The 24869-nt window shown below is 39.1% G+C and overlaps 2 protein-coding genes across 2 annotated transcripts in view; one reads left to right on the forward strand and one right to left on the reverse strand.

The window, feature by feature from the left end:
- Nucleotides 1–4093, reverse strand: part of proca (protein C (inactivator of coagulation factors Va and VIIIa), a) — a 13726-nt gene extending 9633 nt beyond the window's left edge. Inside the window, exons 1-4 of the mRNA XM_059345154.1 lie at nt 3971–4093; nt 3702–3728; nt 3487–3570; nt 2147–2304 (exon numbers count right to left, since the gene is read on the reverse strand). Coding sequence (XP_059201137.1) covers nt 2147–2304; nt 3487–3556 — 228 coding nt within the window. The 5' untranslated portion in view covers nt 3557–3570; nt 3702–3728; nt 3971–4093. The remainder of the gene's footprint in view (nt 1–2146; nt 2305–3486; nt 3571–3701; nt 3729–3970) is intronic.
- A 10844-nt stretch (nt 4094–14937) lies between these two features.
- LOC131980984 (collagen alpha-1(X) chain-like) lies at nt 14938–22476 on the forward strand. The gene is made up of 4 exons (XM_059345283.1): nt 14938–15349; nt 17186–17266; nt 20084–20164; nt 21557–22476. The coding sequence occupies exons 1-4, from the start codon at nt 14938–14940 to the stop codon at nt 22474–22476; spliced, it is 1494 nt and encodes a 497-aa protein (XP_059201266.1).
- The last annotated feature ends 2393 nt before the right edge of the window (nt 22477–24869 follow it).

Below are 24869 nucleotides of genomic sequence, written 5' to 3' on the forward strand. Positions count from 1 at the left end.
GTATAGTAATGCTGACAATATAAATTATAAATAAAAATATAAAGTTTCTATATCACAGTTACTGGACACTTTTTGCTTCAATAGCAGCACTGAGCTTTACACAGTGAATTGCTATTTAACCCAAGAGAAAGTGTTATTTTACTGTTCTGTGTTGGGAGAGCATACACCACTTCTCCACCGCTACAATCTATCATTCATTCTCATCATAGGGCATCATATTTTGCCAGTCTTCTTGTAAATAATGTGGTGGAAGTAATTCATAGGTTAGTAATTAATACTTACAGCGTACAGAGCTTAGCTTTTTCATGACACTCTAAGGAGGTGTACTAACTTTGTAAATAGGTTCGTTTCCACGATAGTCAAATACCCGGTATGAAGGTTTCCCTCGCTGAAACCAGGCGGCAATCTCTGTGAGCATGGAGGCTAACCAGGAAGTGCCTTAAGCCTGCAATCCATCGAAAATTCCAGCAGGGGGTGCTAAGTTTGGCTGCAAAAAAAATCTGCCCATTCATTTCAGTGCATAATTTGAAAACTTCTCACTTGATTTATTACCTCAGAAATTTTTTTCAGGACAACACTATGGTCTCAATCACTAGTAAAAAATTATCTTCAAGACAATTTGATGTCAATAGTTCTAATAATGGCCCCATTTAGAAGAAAATAGAAGATAAAGAATCGTATGATTTTGGGCGTTTCTAGCTTTGATTGACAGGTCACTGACAAGGAGAGCTGTCATCAGGAGAGAAGCAGAGCAATGTGTATCCATGGAAACGTGTCAATAAAGTTATATATAACGTTATATAGATAGAAAAGAGGAAGTTTACCGATTTGGTCTCATAACTTTGACCCTTTCACTGTATTTTCACTTAATGACAGTTTATTTGAACGTTTTGTTCAGTAAAATGTCTTGTTCAGTTCGGTTACGCGACGATTGAAAACCGTACGTCACCTCCGGAGTCTCGTGAATCCCTCTGAGGCCTTTTTTTGTAATGGAGACACGGCAAGTGAAAGGGTGTGGCCTGAAGCTTTCCCAGTGGCCACTTTTCACCCTAATGGAATCGTGGCTAATGTAGACCTGATTAAAGTCTGTCCAGGCTGCTCACAACTGAAACATTAGTCCACCAAGACCAGGGGTGGGAAATTCATTTCCCCAAGGGGCCACATGAGACACTGTGAAGGTTGCAGATGGCCGACCCAAAACTCTGAACTTAATTCTGCTCAATATTAATTTCTTCGCCTTATAAATTGCAGTAAATTATCTGGTTTTGAGCTGCAACTGTAAAGAAGACATGTTATGATGAAGACTATGTTAATGTGGAGTCAAATATAGCAGTAAAAAAATCCAATCATTATCTCATTTTTCCATTAATTTTAAAATACAATGTTTTGTAGAAAACCAGCAATTTATTAATGTTTTTGACTTTTTCTAATTTAGTGAGTAAGGTCTGGTCTGTCTTGGTCTTGAATCTCTTGTTGAAAAGTTTACATTCTGTGTCAACATTTCTCCTTCAAACTTTGCTCTTTTTTTTTTTATTAACCTTTTTGCACTACTAGTTTTTTAGTTTGGTCTTGGTTGCTTGTTTGTATTTATATTTTACTATTTCTTTTATTTTTTTGTCTTTATTCTATTTCATTTTATTATTCTATTTTTATAACCTTATCTGTTTTACTCTGTACTTGGGCTGCCGCAACACCTGAATTTCCCCCATGGGGAATCAATAAAGGAATATCTTATCTTATTTTATTTGATATTTTTTTACCCTGAGGTGCCATCTCACCAACAAGATAACTCTTTTGTGTTTTTTTGTGTAACACATTTCTGTGCAGGTGTGTATGCATGTATGTACATACCTAATTGGCCTTCAAAATAAAAGCACTGTTGAATTGATTTCTAATTTCCGGGGAACCTCATGCAGCTGGGCGTGGCCCCCGGGCCACCTAATGCCCAGGTCTGATGAAGAATATTGAGCTTTTTCCTTTATTATTGAATTATTTTTCCTTTTTTATGCATTTCTTAAAATATAGAACAGAATAGCCTTTATGTGCAAATGTTTTTTTAAGAAAATAATAAAAAGCCTCTGATGCATTAAATCAGTGCCAGGGGATTGATGATGATCTGAACATTAAAACAGTAAAATCATCTTACTGTAGCCTCCCTGGATTGGAAAATTTCCCGAGCCTCTTCAAAGTCACATTTCTCCTCCACACACTCACGCTCCATCGAAGCCGGCTTCAGCTCCTCCAGGAAGGAGTTGGCTCGGCGGGAGCGGAGCAGCATGTGAGCTTCCGGGGCGTCCGAGAACACTGGAGGAGAATCAAAGAGTATCATCTCAATACATCTGTCCACATCCGTACTCCTGGTGAAGAAAGTCTATCTGATCATTTCCCTGTTTTCTTTTTTAACCTTAATTGGAAATGAAAAGAGTCTGTCTCCCATTGGAAGCAGCAAACAATTTATGGGTTTTCCTTAATTGTGTACATTTGTCTTGAAACATGGACAGACTTGTGTGCATTTACACCTAAAGAGCGACATGAGAAAATATTGTTTTTGGCCAAAAAAAAATCCATTCTGGTGGTGAAGGAAGTTCCTCATTGTGAAGCTGCATTCTGTTGTTAGTTTTCTTACTTTTCTGATCAAAAAAATGTTGATTGCTAAATTCTGAGTCCGTTATTGATAATACCAATTTCAATTTCAGGCTTTTTAACTTCTTAATGACACTTCATCAATTATGAACGTTCCCGTAATAAAAAAGTGACCAAAACTTTTAATGTTGATATTTGTGTCAGAATCTCTTTATTCTACATGTGTCATTTAAAATAAAGTGTTTGCACTAACCAGATCCTGTTTAAACATTAAATTCTGCTCCTCAGAAACACAATAAAGACATGATTGATTCTGCTGAGACCAACGGTCACCTGACAAATATTCACTGAAAATCTGTTTACACAGAGCCGAGAGGAGAGGACAGGAGAGGCTGTTTACACAGAGCAGAAAGGACAGGAGAGGCTGGAAACATGACAATACTTCAATATGTGCAATATGTGGAGAAAACTGGTTTTGGTGATTTTACATTTTGTGTCAGCATTTTGTGTATAAAATACACAAAATGCTGACACAAAATGTAAAAAATGTTTTATTTTGGTAATTTTGTGTATTTTTTCTTCTTTTTCGTAATTTTGTGTCTTTTCTTGTTCATTTTGTATCTTATTTTGGTAATTTTGTGTCTTTTCTTGCTATTTTGTGTCTTATTTTGGTAATTTTGTGTAATTTTTCTTCTTTTTCTGGTAATTTTGTGTCTTTTCTTGTTATTTTTGTGTCTTATTTTGTGTAATTTTTTTTCCTTTTTTGGGTAATTTTGTGGGGGTTTTACAATGTTCATTATCCATTTTTTGGAAGAGAAATCCAACGTTTTTCCTGATTTCTGTCATTCTAACTGTGGCAAAAAGAAACGTTCATAGGAATCAGAAGTCATCCTGGTCACCAACCTGACATGCTGAGCACGGAGGCTGACCACAGAGCGACGAGGACGAACGCGCAGACGACGAGGCGGGACATGATCTCAGTCACACCTGCAGCCAATGAGACGAGACACACATGAGCTGATTACCTCACCCGCCTTCAGTGTTGATATTTCCCTCCAGAGAAGCAGAAAGTTGATATTAATATTCATAACACCAAAGAGATGCTTAATGTGACTCACCGAATTGAATCAGGGTCAGAGGATCAACTGTGGAGACAGAAATCACAGACGTAATCATTTCTGCAGTATTGATCATTGTCAGCTGAGGCCTCCGAACACACACAGCAGGAGACGCTCCGTGTGTGAACCGCCGCGACCTTTGACCCTAAACAACAAGGGCCGCAGAGCCGAGACAACGTCCTCAGACCGCCACCAACAACTGCCACACACACTTTCACACACACACACACAAAAAAAACAAAATAGCAGATTTGGGTTTCTGTACTTACGTGAAGAATGGAAGCAGCTGACAGAGACGATGGTTCGCTCTAATTCTGGTGTGTTAATGACTAACTGCTGTGTTTACTGAGAGTCCACAGTCTGAACACTGTCAACACACACACACACACACACACACACACACACACTCACTGTCAACACACACACACACACACACACACACACACACACACACACACACACACACACACACACCTCCCCTTTAACCTCCACCCACACCAGAGCCCCGTTTCCCAAAAGTTCAAGAAGTTTTTTCTTTATGTGTGTGTGAAGGGGCACATAAAGTAATGAATAGTCCACTATTGACAGAGTATAACTGGAAATCAAAAATGAGGTATTTTAGAACTCATCAAAATTTAAAAGCGGTAACACAAATTTATGCTGGAGGGACTGTGAACTAATTGGAGACCACATTCACCTTTGAAATTTCCCCCCAAAAACCCTCACATTTCCAAGAAAAAATAAACTATGGATTTACGTGACTAAAGTTACAAATTGATATAGTCTGGATGCCACCTATTCATTTTTCTGTAGAGGAGGCGTGGTTTACGATCGTCCAGAGCCGTTTATTGGGCGCTAATAATGTCTATCAAAAGCGTCTGTAGGTAGCTCTTAGCCAATCAGATCAGTTATACCAGATGACATATGTAGAGCGACAGAAATTGATGTTGACCTAGCCAGACTAGCCCTCTAGCATCTCTACTTTGGGACTAAAATTCTCAATTCTGCTTCTGCAACGTTTTTCTGCAGCATGTTCTGTCTCTGGCTGCTCACAGTCTACCGGCAGTGTTGTGTGTGTGTGTGTGTGTGTGTGTGTGTGTGTGTGAAAGAGTGTTGGAGGGAGCTGCTGTTGCTTTGCTTCTCCAGTTCTCACTTTTCTGCAAGATTATTTATTTTTATGCCTTATCCCCCCTCATGTCATTCAGCCACACACATCCACTGATTTTATGGGCAATAAACAAGCTGCTGTGGGTCTCTGGGGGCTCCGCTGTCCCCCGGCTCGTAGCCAGATCACCGGCGTTACAGCAGCGAGCGGTAGCGGGGCTAATTGGTAGATTAGACTTTGGCAAAATCCTGTCGGAAGCAAGGCTAAAACATCCTTTTTGGTGGTGTTAAAGGGGTGTAAAGCCAAACGTTGTTCTTCTTTTAAAACAAACTTTCACTCTAAACTATCTAGAACACTGTCTACAGCTGGATCGAAAGAGAGCTTCCCAGCTGCTGCAGCCATGTTGGATCCGTAAGCAAACTACAAGCTTCCGTCTGTCGAATAGTACGCGTCCCCCCCGTTCTGTAATTGGATACCAAAAGCACGGCTAAGAAACGGCCATGGACACCATGCTGCCTTGTTTGAAACAAAATCAAACTTGCAAATGTATGAGAAAAAAAGTGACAAATTTCCAAGAATAAAAATCACAAATTTACGAGAAAAACCCTCACATTTCCAATAAAAAAGTGACAAATTCACTAGAAAAGAGTGACACATTTTCAAGAAGAAAAATTACAAATGTACAAAAAAAACCCCTCACATTTACAAGAAAAATGAAATCACAAATTTACATGAAAAAAGTTAGAAAAATTACAGGAAAATAAATCACAAATTCCTAGAAAAACTCACAAATGTACAAGAAAAAAAAGTGACAAATTTCCAAGAAGAAAAATCACAGCTCTTTCCCTCACAAATTCTGGACATTTGTTTACATTAAAGTTTTTCTCAATTGCTAAAACACTAAACCCTATTGTCTGAACCAAATGCTCAGTTGCCTGAACCCACTGATTGAATCAATCACTCTTTTGGCAAAACCATAAGCACTTTTCACCCATTTCGACACAACTTGCCGACACATTTTCATTGTGATGCACCTGTGCTGCATAATGGGGAGCACAGGTGACAAAAGTCAAACACAATTAAAGCACAAGTGTCACCTCCAAGGAGTCGCTGTTCAGTTTTCTGAGGTAAGTAACGTACATTTTGGTTTTGGTTTTTGCCAAAACTAACATCCCAGTTAATGTTCCAGTTAATGCTAACATGAATTAGCAGAGACTTTGCTCAGTCGGGTTGCCGGTGTAGAGAGTAATCAGTGTCGTAAGATCCCTCGCGCTCCTCCACAGTCCAAATATGGTCTGCTCCCCGTATCAGAAACAAGATGGCGACGCAAGATGATGCATGCGAATGGGCCACAAACCAAGAGGTGACGTCACGGTCACTACTTCCATTATTTATATACAGTCTAACTCACAAATTTACTAGAAACAAATTATAAATTTACAAGAAAAACTCACAAATTAAAAAGAAAAAATCACAAATTTACAAGAAACAAATTATAAATTTACAAGAAAAACTCACAAATTTAAAAAAAAAAATCACAAATTTACAAGAAATAAACTCACAAATTAGCAAGAAAACTCACATATTTTAGAGAGAAAAAAAAAATCACAAATGTACAGGGAAAAAAAAATCACAAATTTACAAGAAAAACTCACAAATTAAAAAGAAAAAATCACAAATTTACAAGAAAAAACTCACAAATTTGCAAGAAAAACTCACATATTTTAGAGAGAAAAAAATCACAAATGTACAGGTGAAAAAAAATCACAAATTTACAAGAAAAACTCACAAAGGTACGAGAAAAAAAAAATCACAAATTCAAACAAAAACTAACAAATTTAAGAGGGAAAAAAATCACAAATTTACAAGAAAAAAGTTACAAATTTTTGGGAAAAAATAAATCACAAATCACAACTTTACGAGAAAATAAACTCATAAAAAGTGTCAGCTCTTTCCCTCACAGATTCTGGACATTTGTCATAAGAAACCTCAGAGTGGAAGCACTGATAACTCCATTTCTAACTTCTTAGCGGGAACCTGAGAGAAATGGTTTTGTTGCCTAAACTCAACCAAACTGCAGCTTTATGTTTATGTCTGATGACGTGTGTAATATCTATATTCCTGCTGTTCTGTCCTTTAGGTTGGAGATCCCCTTCTCCCCCAGCTGACCCTGTTCTCCTGCAGATCCCCCTCTCTCCCAGCTGACCCTGTTCTCCTGCAGTCTTTCGGGGCCTGAGCTGACCTCGCGGCGGGTCCCTTCTAACAGCAGCAGGTCCTGTTGTTCCCTGTGAACGAGGACGGGCGTGTCGCTGAGCGCCGCCGGCTGTGGAAACCAGGACACTTATTAAGGTTAACTATTCATCTTCTTGTCTTCTTTTGTGCCTCAGCCTCGTTCCCTGAGCTCCTTTTACCTTTGTATCCTCCTCTGTTTTGATTTTTCAGAATAAAAGCTGGCCTGGGGACATAAAGGAGCCGTCTCGGGTTCCACGGGGCGACTCAGCTGGGATGACTAACAGCACTGAGGAGAGGGAGCGGCCTTCCCAAGCACTCCTCTCCTTGTGATGGAGGTCCGAGAACTGGCTCGCCACCGGCTGCTTTGTGTTCCAGCTTCCTGTTTGTCTCTTCACTCCCATCAACTGCTCTAAAGACGGGATCTGTGCCGGTACAGGTTTTGATGTACATGTGCAGCTTCTGGTTGTCGCAGATAATTTATACAGTCATGGAAAAAATTATTAGACCACCATTGTTTTCTGCAATTTCCTGTTAATTTTAATGCCTGGTACAACTAAAGGTACATTTGTTTATAGCTGAGTTTAATTTAAGAGCTGATATCTAGTTATTTTCCATGGTTTTCTGGATAATAACCAAAATCATTATCAAGAAAACCATGAAAAATGTCTAGATATCAGCTCTTAAATTAAAATATTATGAGCTATTTTTGTTGTTATCGTTATATTTGTTCAAACAAATCAACCTCTCCTCTCTGCTCTGTGTAAACAGCCTCTCCTGTCCTCTCCTCTCTGCTCTGTGTAAACAGCCTCTCCTGTCCTCTCCACTCAGCTCTGTGTAAACAGATTTTCAGTGAATATTTGTCGCGTGACCGTTGGTCAGCAGAATCAATCATGTCTTCACAGTGTCTCTGAGGAGCAGAATTTAATGTTTTTAACAGGATCTGGTTAGTGCAAACGCTTTATTTTAAATGACACATGTAGAATAAAGAGATTATGACACAAATATCAACATTTTAACAAAAGTTTTGGTCACTTTGGAAACTATCGTAACAAATGATCAAGGACCGTCGGAAAGTTCACACTCTGACGATAATGCCTTACAGTTTCTTTCTATGATAAATGGTGTCTTTTAAAAAAAAAATGTTAACAGGCGGGGTTCAGATGGTTAAAGAAGAATTTGAAAATGTAAAGTGTTCGGGCATGACATCAACCATCTGCTGAATCTAACAATTACTTAGCACTGGGGGAAAAAGAATAAGAAAATATAATCATATGGTGGATTTAGAGAAGCGTGAAACCTCTAAAATCCAATAAGCAGTTCATAAAAAATTATTGTCAATTTCAAATATATTTAAAACAAGAAGGACAGTTAGTTACTGCCTTGAGTTACTCTGTGGAAAAACAGCTGCCGGACGACTTGACTTTACTGGATTATTATGTAACAAATAAACCATTTTGTCTCGTCTTTCGTCCACTTTTACTTTCCAGAAGTTGAACTGTTGTCATTTCACAGGATTTCACAGCGAGTTTTCTGAAGGAGATCTGTTTACAGTATGAGCTTCTTATCGCACATCGACACCGAAAGTGACAAAGAAACGAGTGAAAGTGAGATGAAGAGATGGAGGTGGAGAGGGGAGAAAGTACCAAACTGAAAACACATAGAATCAGAATATATATTTGATCGATTGCCAAACCTGTAAACGTTGACATGAGATGTCTCATGTTTGCAATTAGTTTCATTAATACCATGTATCCATATGATCCCAGGAGGTGTTGTTACAGCATGAAATCATTATCCTCTGCTGTTAAATGTGCTCCAATAATAAAAGTAGGCTGCTCATTGTGACGGCTCGCTGCTTCCTCAGTGTTGGGTTACTGTTTTGTTGAGCAGCTTCTTGTGCCAACGGAGCTGTTTGTTTAGAGAGAAAACATCCCCGTCTTACCAGATCACACACATTTATCCATTAAAGAGTCCCAATATTTTCTATTATTTCAGCTTGTTTCCATCACAGATCAAAGTTTTTTCACTAACAGAACGAAGCAGGTCATAAAGACAAAATACACTTTTGCGTAAAAGTCTTAAAACATATGTTGGGGGTCTGTTCCCCTGAAAGTTTTAGGGTTCTTATTATTAATGGGTTATGTTATTATTAAAATGAGTGTTGCACTTTGAGACCGTGGAATGAAAATGACATAGTAAATAGTGGTCTTTTGAAAAAAAAAGAAGGTCTTTTTGCATTTGGAAAAATATGTAACATTTTTTAGATAAACTGGTGAAAATGTTAAACCGGCTCAGCTACAATCAGAGAAAGACAAATTCAGATGCTAAGTGAGGGACCAGGAGACAGAGTAAGGGACTAGGAGGCAAAGTGAGAGACCAGGAGACAAAGTCAGGGACTAGGAGACAAAGTGAGAGACCAGGAGACAGAGTGAGGGACCAGGAGACAAAGTCAGGGACTAGGAGACAAAGTGAGAGACCAGGAGACAAAGACAGGGACTAGGAGACAAAGTGAGAGACCAGGAGACAGAGTGAGGGACCAGGAGACAAAGTCAGGGACTAGGAGACAAAGTCAGGGACTAGGAGACAGAGTGAGGGACCAGGAGACAATGTGAGAGACCAGGAGACAGAGTGAGGGACTAGGAGACAAAGTGAGAGACCAGGAGACACAGTCACTGACCAGGAGACAGAGTGAGGGACCAGGAGACAAAGTGAGGGACTAGGAGACAAAGTGAGAGACCAGGAGACAAAGTAAGGGACTAGGAGACAAAGTGAGAGACCAGGAGACAGAGTGAGGGACTAGGAGACAAAGTGAGAGACCAGGAGACAGAGTGAGGGACTAGGAGACAGAGTGAGGGACCAGGAGACAAAGTCAGGGACCAGGAGACAAAGTCAGGGACTAGGAGACAAAGTCAGGGACTAGGAGACAGAATGAGGGACCAGGAGACAATGTGAGAGACCAGGAGACAGAGTGAGGGACCAGGAGACAAAGTGAGAGACCAGGAGACAAAGTCAGGGACTAGGAGACAAAGTGAGAGACCAGGAGACAGAGTCACTGACCAGGAGACAGAGTGAGGGACCAGGAGACAAAGTGAGGGACTAGGAGACAAAGTGAGAGACCAGGAGACAAAGTAAGGGACCAGGAGACAAAGTGAGGGACCAGGAGACAAAGTGAGGGACCAGGAGACAGAGTGAGGGACTAGGAGACAAAGTGAGAGACCAGGAGACAGAGTCACTGACCAGGAGACAAAACGAGAGATCAGGAGACAAAGTGAGGGACCAGGAGACAAAGTGAGGGACTAGGAGATAAAGTCAGGGACTAGGAGACAAAGTCAGGGACTAGGAGACAAAGTCAGGGAATAGGAGACAAAGTCAGGGACTAGGAGCAGGGACTAGGAGTCCAGGCTCATCTGAGATGGACAGACATAAAGTAGAAAAATGGGTCTTGGTCTGACGAGCCTACATCTGAAATAGTTTTTGTAAATATGGTGTGGTGTCCTCTTGGCTAAAGAGGAAAAGGACCGTCCAGATTGTGTCCACCACAACGTTCAAAGCATCTGTGATGTTATGGGGGGTCTTAGGTCGGACCAGCCAACATTTCAGATACAGGCTTATTCAGAGACGAGGAGGCCAGGCTCATCAGAGATGGACTTCAACAAAGTGTGCTGTGTGCTGACGGGTCCACATTTCAAACACTCCCAAAGTCAGGGACTCATGTGAGATCTCAGGATGAGTGTGTACTTAGATTAAACAATAAGGTTTATCACTTTGATCATGAAATATATTGTCTTTGTACAGTTTTCAATTAAGTATACGTCCAAACGACTTTTGTGCAACAAAATCTTGAACTTTTTGATCCAAACTTGTCAAATCAAAACGATGAACCGAAGCAGACAGAGTGGGAAGTTGGATCAAGAAGAGCCATGAAAGGAGAGATGAGAAAGATTAAAGGGAGAATCTCCTGTTTTGTCAAAAGGCTGATGAGAGAAGAAAAAGAGGGTGGAGAGTGATGGAGTGATAAACAGAGAGGCGTCTCGTCTTTCTGCTCCATGACATATTGTATTTTTGCTGTTTCATGTTGAAGGAGGTCACGTCGCAGGCAGAAGGCCCAGTTCTTCCTCAGCGGGACAATGAGGACGCTGCTCCCCGCCCCCCCTCCCTCCTCAGCCTTTGTCTGCAGGTCCGGCAGGTGAGACTGAGCCTGAAAGAAGTTTTGTTTTGGGCGAGGTTTATAAATGGATCCTCCATCCTGATCATTTATCACAAATCCTTCTTCAGAAGATGCTGCACAACGTGGACGGAGCGGTGAGTGTTTCCCAAAAGAGCCTTATATTATTTATCATATATACAGTACAGGCCAAAAGTTTGGACACACCTTCTCATTCAATGCGTTTCCTTTATTTTCATGACTATTTACATTGTAAATTCATCAAAACTATTAATGAACACATGTGGAATTATGTACTTAACAAAAAAGTGTGAAATAACTGAAAACATGTCTTATATTCTAGTAAGCAAAGGGTGGTTACTTTGAGGAATCTAAAACACAAGACACGTTTTCAGTTATTTCACACTTTTTTTGTTAAGTACATAATTCCAAATGTGTTCATTCATAGTTTTGATGCCTTCAGTGAGAATCTACAATGTAAATAGGCATGAAAATTAAGAAAAACGCATTGAATGAGAAGGTGTGTCCAAACTTTTGGCCTGTACTGTATATAAATCATATATATATATATATATATATATATATATATATATATATATATATATTATCATCATCATTAGTATTATAAGTCTGGCAGCAGTTCAGGTCGGCTGGTTTAGTTGAAATCTATTTTTCAATTAAATCCAGGTTGTTTGAGAACTTTCTGTGAAAGTAAAACCAGTAAAAGAGCAAAAAAAACAACTCGAAATGTTTCCCTTGAAAAGTATACGCTTAAAAATTAAGATACACAATTCTTATTTTCTGACTTTATTACACATTTTTAATGTCTTAGGTGTAGAAGTCAAAGATTTGAGTTGAATCATCACTGTGGTGGTAAATGTGGTCATGAGACAACTGATTATTCCTTTCAGGCTCCACAGGGGAACTCAATGTCTGATTTTACTAAATCAAAAATACTTTTATTAATCAGAGCATCCACAAGAACATGGCAAACACCAGCAGAGAACTTTTTTTTTTTTTAAATGTAGTGTTTCTTTGTAATGTAGTGTACTCTTTCAAGACTCTTTGGACTATTTGTTCTTGTACTTTTCATTCTGCCACTTAAAAAGAATGACCACAGCACAACCTCACCTATATGACCTGATTATTATTATTATTATTTCACTTCGACTTTGACTAATAATGACTTTCATAACAGAGCCATGCTCAAATCTGACATCTAAGAGGTCAAATGAGGAGAACATCTAGTTCTATAGGTTTATACTTGGGCTGGACGAAATGGCCAAAATCTTCTTTCCTGATATAAGTAATTTCATATCTCAATAACGATATACATCATGATGAAGCATGTTTTCTGGTTATTCGGTTAAAAAACTATCTATATGAGATAACTAAAGTCTATTTTTGTCTTTTGTCATTTTTCTAAATGATGGAAACTTTGCATTAACACAATTCGGCAGCTGGTTTCGGACACTGCAATACATTAGACATACAAAAATATATACAGCAAGCATTTTTTATATAGTTCAGGTGATGAAAATGATTAGACCGCCCTTGTTTTCTTCATTTTCTTGTTAATTTTAATGCCTCGTATAACTAAAGGTACATTTGTTTCGACAAATATAATGATAACAACGCAAATAGGTCATATTCGTTTAATTTAAGGGCTGATATCTAGACATTTTCCATGGTTTTCTTGATAATAACCAAAATCATTATCCAGAAAACCATGGAAATATCTAGATATCAGCTCTTAAATTAAACTCTTAGCTATTTTTGTTGTTATCATTATATTTATCCAAACAAATGTACCTTTATTTGTACCAGGTATTAAGATGAACATGAAATTGAAGAAAACAATAGTCTAATCATCATTTTTTCCATGGCTGTATATATGTCCCAGCCCTGCTTGTTAGTATCAAATTCGACAATGTAATATTGTATCACTATATCTTGATATTGGTTTGTTATCACGATATGATGCCCAGCCCTAGTTTATACTAAATGTATTTGACCTTATCTCTGGCTTTATTTGGCCTCTAATCATCAAACAAACACCGGCATGAACTTTAGAGAGAAGCTGTTTAAGAGACCCTGCGGTGGCTCTTTCCTTGACTCCAGAGGGTTAAAATCAGACGATGCACAGAAAAAAAACTCTCTCTCTCTCTCTCTATCTCTCTCTCTCTCTATCTGATTCGACTTAACAAGTGGAGAATACATGACAAATATAAACAGCAAACACCAACAAACTGTAAACTGTAGATACACTGTAGTACAGTTAGTGATATTTAAATAAAGTTGTTACAGCATCAGAATCAGACTAAAAAAACATTTTCTGATTACTTCACACGGGTTGCAGAGATACGGCAACCTGGTCTCACAGAAATCCGTGAAATAGCCACGGATTTCGCTTAATTCAAAATCCGTGGAATAGCCACGGAATCGCTCAAATTTCCGTGAAACTGACATGGATTTCGCTACAATGCAAGTTGATGACAGTCATATCCCGTGGCTATTGGTTTGTTCCAAGTCACGTGACTTTCAAGGTCCCAGCGGTCAGAACAAAAAACATGGCGGACAGTTCTCTCATTTTTAGTGAAAAATCAATATTTTGACTTAGTTTCTGCATAAAAATGGATTTTGATCACATTTCTAGCGAGAAATATATGTTTTATTTTCTAAATCTTCACTCAGTGAATGTACATAATCACTTTGTATGTTGGAATAACCACGGGATATGACTGTCATTAACTTGCATTGTAGCGAAATCTGTGGCTATTTCACGGATTTCTGTGAGACCATGTTGGATACGGAGCAGAGACAAAGCACATCAAATGACCTCAGTTTCCCTCAGGATGAATAAAGTCTCGATCTATATATCTAATAACACACTAATTAAACAAAAAAAACCCTGTTCATCATCAAATACCGCAGCTTCTGTCAAGCAGACGCACTTATGCAGCTCTGTCAAATATCACGTCTTGTCATAGATTTTTAAATGGCTATTTAAAACATATATCTGACGTTATCTAAGGTTAACGGTCATACTGGTTCAATATGACCATTAACCCATAAGGAGAGAGAGAGAATATAGCACGAGATTCATAACAGGCATTGCATGATTAAATATCATTGCTTTGTCATGGACACGTGTGGACCATTATCGTGGACAATAAATATGGTGTGAAATGATAATCTCGCCACATTGCCCAAGTCAACACTAAGAGTTTCTTCTTCTGGTGTTTCTGTTTTTCTGTTGTTTTTATCACGCAGCTACAGGTGCATCTCCCCCTCCCTTTGTACTTGAGGAGTGTTGATCCTCATTCACATGTTGGCCATAAAACAAAGATGGACTGTAATTAATGATCCGGCAGATATGTGACGTAAAGTAAATGACAGTGTCTCAAATCCTGTCTTGATTTTCTCAGCACATAGAAAAGACTTGATGTCACTTTCCCGTTTCAGATCCAAGTCAATTTGTTTAAAAAAAAAAAACCTCTGCAGAAACAAGTGTCAGAAGCCTGTAACATGTCAGAAAGTTCGGGACATAAAATTTAAAAATTGACTCAACTGTTGATGGACAAAAAGACTGAACACTCGGCCACATCATTTATAAAGACGCAGGTCCTGCCCAGTGCAATTATCTAACCTCCCTCCTCTGGCTTCCCATCACCCTCCTCTTCCTCCAGATGTTGTCGAGGCTGCTGGGACTCCTTGTCCTCTGCTCAGCCATAATGCCAAACGCTAATGGAGACTGGTCGTCGGGGGCGGAGTCCAGCGGAGATGGCGATGGCCAACTGACCAGGTCCTTGATGCCAGGAGACACTACGCCACCAGGCATGGGACCAGGAGGCATGGGACCAGGAGGCATGGGACCAGGAGGCATGGGACCAGGAGGCATGGGACCACCAGGCATGGGACCACCAGGCATTGGACAAGGCATGAGACCAGGAGGCATGAGACCAGATGACAGTAGCAACTTAACCCGGTTTCTAGGGCCCCCTGGCAGCATGATTGATTCTGCATTCTGCGATTATATGATGAACCAAGATCTGCCCTACGACCAGATTCCCTTTTTCTGTCTGTGTTCACACTGTAAGGGCACAGTGGGGCCCAAAGGAGACCGTGGAGACCGGGGCCCCCCAGGTGTGTAGATCCTTTTGAATTACCTGTTTAGTTTCCAGTGCTGTTCGACTCGTACAGCTTGTTGTAACAGCCTGTTACAACAAGCTGAAGTGCTTACATTTGCAATTTAAAATGCATTCTTGATAATAATACAAGGACAAAACTAGTTGATCCTTCAGTATCAACCATGCCAGGATATCTAAAACTGGTATACCCATTGTTAAAGGAGTCTTGTGACCTCTGACCTCAATATACCTGAATGAAAATGGATTCTTTGGGTACCCACAAGTCTCCTCTTTACAGACATGCCCACTTTATGTGTATCCCATGCAGCTTGAGGGAGAACCCATGCAGTTCATGGAGTATAATGTCTAATTACCACCTTTTATATGTGAAGATTTCAGCATACTGGGGTCCCTAAAGAGTGCTGGAACTGCATGAATTGGGTATAACGGGCAAGCTGAGACACTTGGATGATGTTCGTCCCCATAGTAGATTTCTGACAATTATTATAAATTCTGAAATACATCAAATCTGTGAAACAAACAGTATCAATCTGAGAATTAGTGAAACATAATTGAACGTTCTAAGCCTTTACAGCAAGCTTTAAACATCTAAATAGGCTCCTAACCAAAGTACAAAGATTTTTACAGATTTATGACGAGAAAAACTTGAGACAGAGCTGAGCAGCATGCCAAATTAATCTGGATCTAGATAGATAATAACAATAAATTGGTTTGCCATTGATTATTAAACTTGTTTAAACTCTTATTGCAACATTTTGCATGGCAATATTGTATCGACACACATATGCCAAGTTTACATTTTTATTCTATAAATTAGTAATATTGCATATAAACTTTTTGTTATTAAAATGATAAAAATCAATAGGGAAAATTTAAATTGTGGAAAGATCCTTTACTTAATCCAAAGTACTAATACCACACTGTGGAATGACTCCACGATAGTAAAAGTCCTGCATTCAAAACTTACAAAAGTATCAGCAGCAAGATGTACTTAAAGTATCAAAAGTAAAAGTACTTTTTTATGAAGAATGGACCCACTCAGATTGTTAAATATATTCAAATATATTATTGGATTATTATTATTGATGCTTTTATGTAGGCAGCATTTGAATTTTCTCAATGTAGCTGTAACTACATAATATACTGTTGTCCAATCACTGTTATTTTTATTTTTTAGATCTTGACCTGAAAAGTAACTAAAGCTGTCAGCTAAATGTAGTGGAGTAAAAGTATAAATTCACATAAAATGGAAATACTCAAGTGAAGTACAAGTACCTCAAAATTGTACTTAGGTTCAGTAATTACTAACATTCCACTATGGTTTCATGTCTTTTTGATTGGGACTACTGTTGTAGAAAATCTTAAAAAGAAAAAGAAAAAAGAAAAACACTTGACGACCAGATGAATTCGAATAACAGCCTTGTGCGGGATTTAATTGGCAGATAATAAAAACAGATGACAACACATCCAAGGTTCAGAACAACTCTGAGAGACAACGCCTCTGACCAGCTAATTTCACTTCAGTTCGTGCGTCATTGTTTCTTTGTAACTAAGGTTTAATGTCCTGTACTTTCCTGTTATGACAATCATTTGATATGTGAGTAAACTTTTTTTTGATTTTTTGGAGATTATGTTCCTATTCTAATGTTATCGTATCAACCAGAGCATCCGCTTAGGATACGCTATGCTGACTTTCGTCCAAGAAGTTTTCCTATCCCATGATCTGATATTTCACCTGTGTACCTAGGTTACATTTCAATGTAGATTCATCTATGAATTTATCCTACACTACATGGTAATAAAAACTGACCTGAGTGTAATCTTTGACCAGGCGCTCCTGGGAGTCCGGGGAGAAGAGGAATGACGGGGTTCCCGGGCCCTCGAGGCTTCACAGGCTCTCAAGGGATGAAGGGTGAGTAACACATCACTTCACTGGTAATGACAACATAACAACAACATAACATGACCTCCAGAGGTGGGGGGAATAATCCATACAGCTTAGCATCGTGATATTTTGCATGGCAATATTATATGGATTCATGGCCGCCAAGTATCATCCATTTTTTTGAAGTCTTGCCCTTCTCTTGTTCTAGCTCTTGGCTACTGGTGAAGCTGTTGGAGATCAGGTGTACAGAAAGTGGCTTGATTCTTTTTTTTTTTTTTTTTTATTATATTTTTTATCACACACAATCAACAGGTTACAGAGGATATGCACAAAACTCCAACCCCCACAACTCATATTCCCTCACATAGGGTAAATCAAAATAGCTCTAATAATATGCACAGAAACACAAGCTTGCCAAAGTCAAAAACTTATTACAGAAAGCGAGACACCTTCCAATCTTAAGCGGGGGGCTGGTCCCTTTCACACCACTCAGAAAACCAAAATAATATCCAAACCTATACCCTCAACACACAACAGACATTGTTACACAGCATAAATAAGGAACAAATAAAACATATGAGAAAAAAAAAAACATATGAGAAAACAAACAGATGAGAAAAACAATCAAACAAAAAAGAACAGACAAACAAAACAAACAAAAACCCCCCACAACAACACATACTATTACGCTCAGGTCTTGCCATTTTTACTATGCCTTATATTGACCCAGAGTGCTCTTAAAGTCAAATTCCATATGAGATTGCCAAATTTTTAAAAAGTCTGAGGATCTGCCTTTACTCCTATAATATATATTATCCAGTGTAAGATAGCTTGAAAGTTCATTCCACCAGTGAGCTATTGCAGGGGGTTCTGTATCTTTCCATTTTAAAGTTATACATTTCCTGGCTTTCAGGTGTGGCTTGATTCTAACAATATGATGCACCAGATTAGTTTGATGTCAGCAGACAGATCAGTCTTATTTACATAGAGAGTGTACCTGCCCATTCTAACTCACTGTAATACAGTATTACCTATTACGGCCTTAACTGGAGTCCATTTTCTCTGGACTCCTGGTCTCGACTAGAACTGGTGTTGGACTTGACTTGGACTCAATAAAGATGTTCTTGACTACAGCGCTGGTCCAGGGCTTGCTAGCCTAGCTTGACACAAAGCTCAAAGAATAGTGAAAACTCCTAAACTAGCATCATCAAAACAGGAAAAATAACACCTTTCAGCATCTTGAACACTGCCTGATTTCATTCATCTTCTATTCTGACTCTGAATAAGCCCAATAAATGATATTGAACTTCTCTCTGAAAGCCAGTTTGTATAGAATTAATAAAAGATTAAGAGACAGCAGCTTTTCAGATGCAAAATTAAATAATGTTGGTGAAAATTATTGCAGTTGTCGTGGCAATTTTAACAACTGCACTAAGTTAGTGGGTGAGCTAGCCAAACACAAAGCACTCACTACTCTGTTCAGCAAGTTTTATTAGCACATTCGTATTCCATACATCGCACAATTCCGAATGGCTATTTTACAATACAACAAAGTCCCATACACCGCTCGACTTGTGACTGTTGCACTTTTCACCATTGATTCTTCAGCAAGACTCAATGCAGCCCTATCTTCCTGCCCTAAACATCACATCAGGACAGAGCCCACTGGTCAACACATTCCCCTCAGTCATGGTGTTAGAATTGTTAAGTTCACAGAGTCAGTTCCCACAATGCCTTGTGTCTTGAATACCAAGTAGGTCGCCGCCTACTTCATGTCCCACCATGCAGGAAACACCAAATTTCCTTCACACAGTCCACGTGACTGCTTCCAGCCCATTTATCTTCGTGTCGTCTACACTGTAAATAATCGATGTGAAACCTGAAGTTATTTACTGAATTATTCACAGTTCATCACTGTGTTTAATTTTTACAGTATAGTGCTGTATAATTTACAATAAATTCTGTCATTGTGTCAAAATCACAGTAATTAAAACATTACTGTAGAAAAAAACACAGTAGACGGTGTAGAACTGTGAAAAGTAAGGTAGACTTCTGTATTTTTCCATTGTTATCATAATTTTGATCACAATCAGTCTTATACAAATGCTGTTTAAATAATGAACTTAAAGTAAAGTTTTTCATACAAAACAAAGTATGGAAATCAATTGTAAAGCAGTAAATGTATTTATAATATTTTCTTTAGTTTATAGAGTAATTACTTGCAATTTATAGTTATTTCTATAAAAAATAATGATGAAATTATTATCAAATTAACAGCATTGTTTACTGTGCCATATTGCCATATACAGTACCATTAAAAATCAGTGTTTAACTGTTTTTTATTCTTACAGTAAACAAATCAGTACTGTAAACACAACTAAAGAAATCAGTGTTTAATTGTTTTTTATTTTACAGTAAAGAAACCAGTACTGTAAATAAAAAGTACAGCAGTTCTACTGTAAATAATAATTACAGTAAGGTACTTGTTAATTGCTGCCAATAATTGACTGTAAAAATCACAGTAAATTCTTCACAGTGTAGTTTTAGATGTGTGGAGGAGAAACAGGGTGGCATTGTTGATTTTGCCACCAGAAACAGAAAGATTCAAAGCCTAAGGGTCTACAAACGATGCACATGTCTGCTGTGTGTGCCACAGTTGACAATATATTTTCAGACACAAACCAAGTCTGATCTGTCTCACACTGGATTCATCTTCAAAAACAGGCCTCTGGACTTGGAGTCATTGCTTTTCACTGAGTAAAACATGTGTGTCTTTATGCAGGTTGCTTCGTCTTACTTTTTATTTATTTGGTGATAATTTCTGTTTTTGCTTGTCGTTTACAGGTCAGAAAGGAGACGTTGGGGACAGAGGGCAGCCTGGCCCTGCAGGTTTCACCGGGATGAAAGGCATGCGGGGATTCAAAGGTCTGCTCTAGAAATCACTCTAAAGATGACACTATTGGTGCCTTTGAATGAACTCGTGATGAGAAGTTGTGCATACTGTGTGGTTGAGGTTAAAGTGGGAAGTCGTGAAAACAAAGCTGCTTGGCAAGTTGGGAATATCAGATTTCCTGAAAGACATTAGAAAATCCTAAAGACGAACTCCATACAACTACATTTACAATATATCCATATAACCAAAAAATGAACTTCCATGGCCTTGACAATTTCTGAAAATGTCAGAAAACAAGTCAACCTCATGAACTCTCAGCTTTCAGGAAAGTTTAAGGGGTGGATTTTCTAGGTGATCACAGTAAACACGACCTCATTTGAAGGCAGCATATGTTTGTTTTAATATTACTAAGTTATTAGCGTTACCTAGAGGCCATGACGCCATTATCAACAACATCATTGTGGGGGTTTTGGCACAATAACTGATGTTGAGAAAGATTTTAGTTTGTTTTGTTTTTATAGTTTATAGTCCCTCCGAAACAAAGATTTTCTTAGGGGTGGACAGTTACAAGAGTTACAAGACTTCATTAACTTTTCCTCATTCCTCGTCATGGCTACAATAACAACCTGTTCTTTTTTTTAATACTTTATTGCAAGGCTTCTTACTTTCACAAACATAATGAGTCATTTCGTTTTCTTTACAATATTGTACCTTGCATTTTTTTTCCCCCCTTTTTTTTCAAGGTATATATTCACAAAGTAAATAACAAAAACATAGGGTAAACAGACAAACATATATACAAGGCAAACTGGTATTCCCCAAATGAGGATCTCTAAGAATAGAAATAAACAACAAACTAACAACACAAAACTAATGACACAAAAAAAAGGGTAATAATATAATGAAAAAATAAGCAGTGATGCATGTATGCGTGTTCATGAATCTGTGTGTGTGTGTGTGTGTGTGTGTGTATGCAAGTGAGTGTTAGTGTTGGGGAGGGGACCATTTAGTTCATCTCCTTAATTTGATTAAATATTTCCACTGTTTTTACCAGCCTTTCTTTACAGTATAACTTGTTTCAAATATGTATTTGTTCCCTATTTCTAAAAGTTAGTTTTTCCATCTCTAAACTTTGTTCTGCTGTTAATACCCATGCTCTTAATTTTGGTGTATAGTAACAACCTGTTCAACGTTAGAGAAGTCTGATGATCATGGTTAAAAGAAACTAATGTTGACTATTGCATGGGAAATGGGTAAAAAACTGTCTTGTTGACCCAAACATCAGCTCAGATCACCTGCCTCTGCAGACCTCAAGGTACTGAGAGAAAAGACCTATGTTTAGACCATTAGAGGGCTTTGTCAAGTGATTGAACATATGTTTTCTATGTCCAAATGTAATGCAAAAACTCTTGATATGTGTCCAGGAGAAAAAGGGGACATGGGATTGGAAGGCCCCCCAGGCTCACAGGGCCCCCAGGGAGAGACCGGTACATGCCCTGCCTCCTGTGAGAGTGTACAGGGTCCCCCAGGTGTACAAGGCGCCCCTGGACCAGCTGGAGCTCGTGGCCTGCCTGGGGTCCAGGGCACTATGGGACTTAAAGGTTTTAAGGGCGACAAGGGTGACCTGGGTAGATCCGGTGACAAAGGGATGAATGGCCAAAAGGGTGATCAAGGTGAGCAGGGGGTGTGTGAGTGTACAGATGGGGCAGATGGTGCTGATGGGACCCAAGGAATGAAGGGGGATAAAGGGGACAAAGGGGACACTGGTGGCCTGGGTGCAAACGGCGCCATGGGGCTAAAAGGCAACAAGGGTGACATGGGTTTCAGGGGGCAACCTGGGCCCTGCTCCCCAGCTATCCAATCAGCATTCTCTGCAGCTATCAAGAAGCCGTTTCCTGAGCCAAACAGGTCTGTTCCTTTCCCATGGGTCATTACTAACCAGCAGATGCACTTCAACCCAATCAATGGCAAATACCAGGCCCCCGTCAACGGCACCTATGTCTTCTCCTTCAACCTGGCAGTTGCTCAAAAGCCTCTTATAGTCGCCCTGTTCAAAAACAGTCAATTTGTAGTCGTAGCAACAAACACAGCTGATCAGTCCACCACCAGCCAGACTGTGGTCCTTCACCTCAAGATGGGAGACCGCTTGTGGTTACAGGTGAAGAATTCAGTCACCAACGGCATGTTCACCGACAGTGAGAGCAGCAGCACTTTCTCTGGGTATCTTCTGCACCCAGACTCCTGCGAATTGCCCAATCTCCGCGGACACACTGATATGCATGACAGTGACAGTAGTAATAGTAATGAGTACTACTTTTGGAAAGACTCCACTCCACCAAATTAGACTTGAGTTAGTCAGTCGCACAGTTATAGACTAGGCATCCACAAACAGCCAATCAAACACTCAGTGAATTTATAACTGCAAAATGGGGGGATTCTTTTACATAGGTACCATCCAACAAGATCTCCAACCCAAACGACAGAATAGACCGTTTGTCAACACCATCCATCACGACACATATGAGCGTTTCGCTGCTCAGCTTTCAAAAAAATATCACAAACGTCATTATGCATAAACACACGGTTCACGGTTGTAAAAAAGGTGCAGTTCCTGTGAATTTATGCTACAAAACCACTGACCTAGGTTTAGGGCAGAAACCTTCCTGGTTAGGCGTTCTTAAAGACAGTTAAAACAGGAAATAAATGCATGTAAATGTCGATACTAGGGTGGTGTGAATACCGGAAGTTACAAAAAAAAAAAAAAAACATGATTCACTAACCGTGAGCCCCGGAAGTTAAGTAAAAAGCCTTACTTTTGTTTGATGATTTGTTTCATGAACCCTGTTCTCCTTGTGAATGTGCGCCGTTTGTTTGACCCTTCCTCCCCGAGTGTGACATTTAAACTCCACATCACCGTGAATCATAACTACTACGTTGGCAAGATGACGGCGGAGGACATTCTGAAACATAAATATGAGTCGTATTTTACTGCCTGTGTAAACACCATATATTGACGTTTTTGAGGGGAAACATTTATGGGATAATAGTCAATCTTTTCCACTTGTGAACTGAATCCTTCTAGACGAAGACATGTACTAGAGTTCTGGAAACCAATGGATGAGAAGATATTGATAAAAATTAAGACAAATTAAGAAAAAAATGTGATGAAGAAATTGTGCAGGAAACCACCCCTCCTTTAAATGTGGAGATAAATTCACTCTTTAGATTCAACAATCACTGAAGTATGACAATGGATGTAGGCTTACATGTGCCAGCTTGAAAAAAATGCATTTGATCATGCACTTAAAATAATGAAAGGCTAGACCACTGAGCTGGCTGCAGATTCTTTCAGTCGCCTGTAAGAGTTCAGATCTGCTCAAATGGTAAATGTAATAGAAGCACTTCCTCAGAGTAAATGTATTTCTGTCAGCTTGCTGCAGCTTAATTTTACCGCCTTTATAATCGATTTTCAAATGTTTATGATGCATAAAGTTTGATGCTTGAGAAAATAAATGTATTATATTGAATTGCAATCAAAGGGGCTGTTTCGATCACAAGTCTTACAAAATTTTATTTTAGTTAATTTATTTCAGACAAAAGTGACAGTCGAGTTTGAGTTTAAAGCAGATTCAAAGTAGCTCCAGCCTTCTCACTGGGCATGTGCGTACAGTCTTAATAAGGTAACAGAAACATTCACTTGTTTCCGAAGAGAAAGAACATCAGAAAACATATTAATTAATACTCAGTTTTTTCACATCCTGGATTAGTTAAGTTTTGGCTAATAAATTCTAAAATTTAAATTTAAATGTAATTTAAGTTAGCTAGCTTTTAAATTAGCCAACTGCAGCTGATTTTCACCAGACATTGGACCAAGGCCTTACACCCATAATGGTGAAATGCAGCCATTTCCAGCCCAGGGCAACTACAAGGAACATGTTATTAAACACTCAAGTTAATATTGATGCCTTTATATGACCGAAATAAGCAAACGAGACCATCAGCCAGAATATTTGTTTTTTCTTGGGTGCCATTTATCAAATTCTGCACGTTCTCATAACTGTCCTGCAGCAACCAGCCTGCCGTGCACACACCCAGATCAGGCTTTGGAGAGCTCTGCGACTAGCAGCACCTTGAGCACCAGAACCAGGACTGAGCAGACCCTGCTGTAGTAAAATTAGGTTTCCTAACCGCAGTCTGCTGCTTATGTAAACACCCGCTTTTGTTCACAGGCGCCAACAAACAACAGAAAATCAAAACTCCTGGCGGCTGTTTTCAATTAAATCGTTTTCCGACATCCCTGAGCTGACTCAGCTGGCTACCTTATATATTATAGATTTACTAGCCAAAACTATCAAAAACAAGGATTAGTAAAACTGACGATGTGTCTCAAGTTGCGTACTTCTGTCCTTACCCTTGCTGTGCATTCACACTGTCAGTGTGGAAAAATTGAGTGAGCTACTCGGATGTTGTACTCATAAATGTAAAAAAAAAAAATGTTTTCTCGCGGTGACAAGAACAAGGAAAAAGTTCTTTCTGGCCAGGACATTTCATACTTCACAAGAAACTCAACTGCAGAACTCCTGGGATGTCATCACAGGGTTCTCCCACTGCAGCACACGTCAAATTCAAATTTCTGACCAATCAAACAATAGCTCTTGGACACCACCAGGACAAAGTTCTGCCCAGATGATGTGTCAAGAACAGAGAAATGTGTTCTTTCTCCCAGGGCTGAAAGAA

This window comes from Centropristis striata, chromosome 11 (genome assembly GCF_030273125.1).
Source record: "Centropristis striata isolate RG_2023a ecotype Rhode Island chromosome 11, C.striata_1.0, whole genome shotgun sequence".
Taxonomy (NCBI): Eukaryota; Metazoa; Chordata; class Actinopteri; order Perciformes; family Serranidae; genus Centropristis; species Centropristis striata.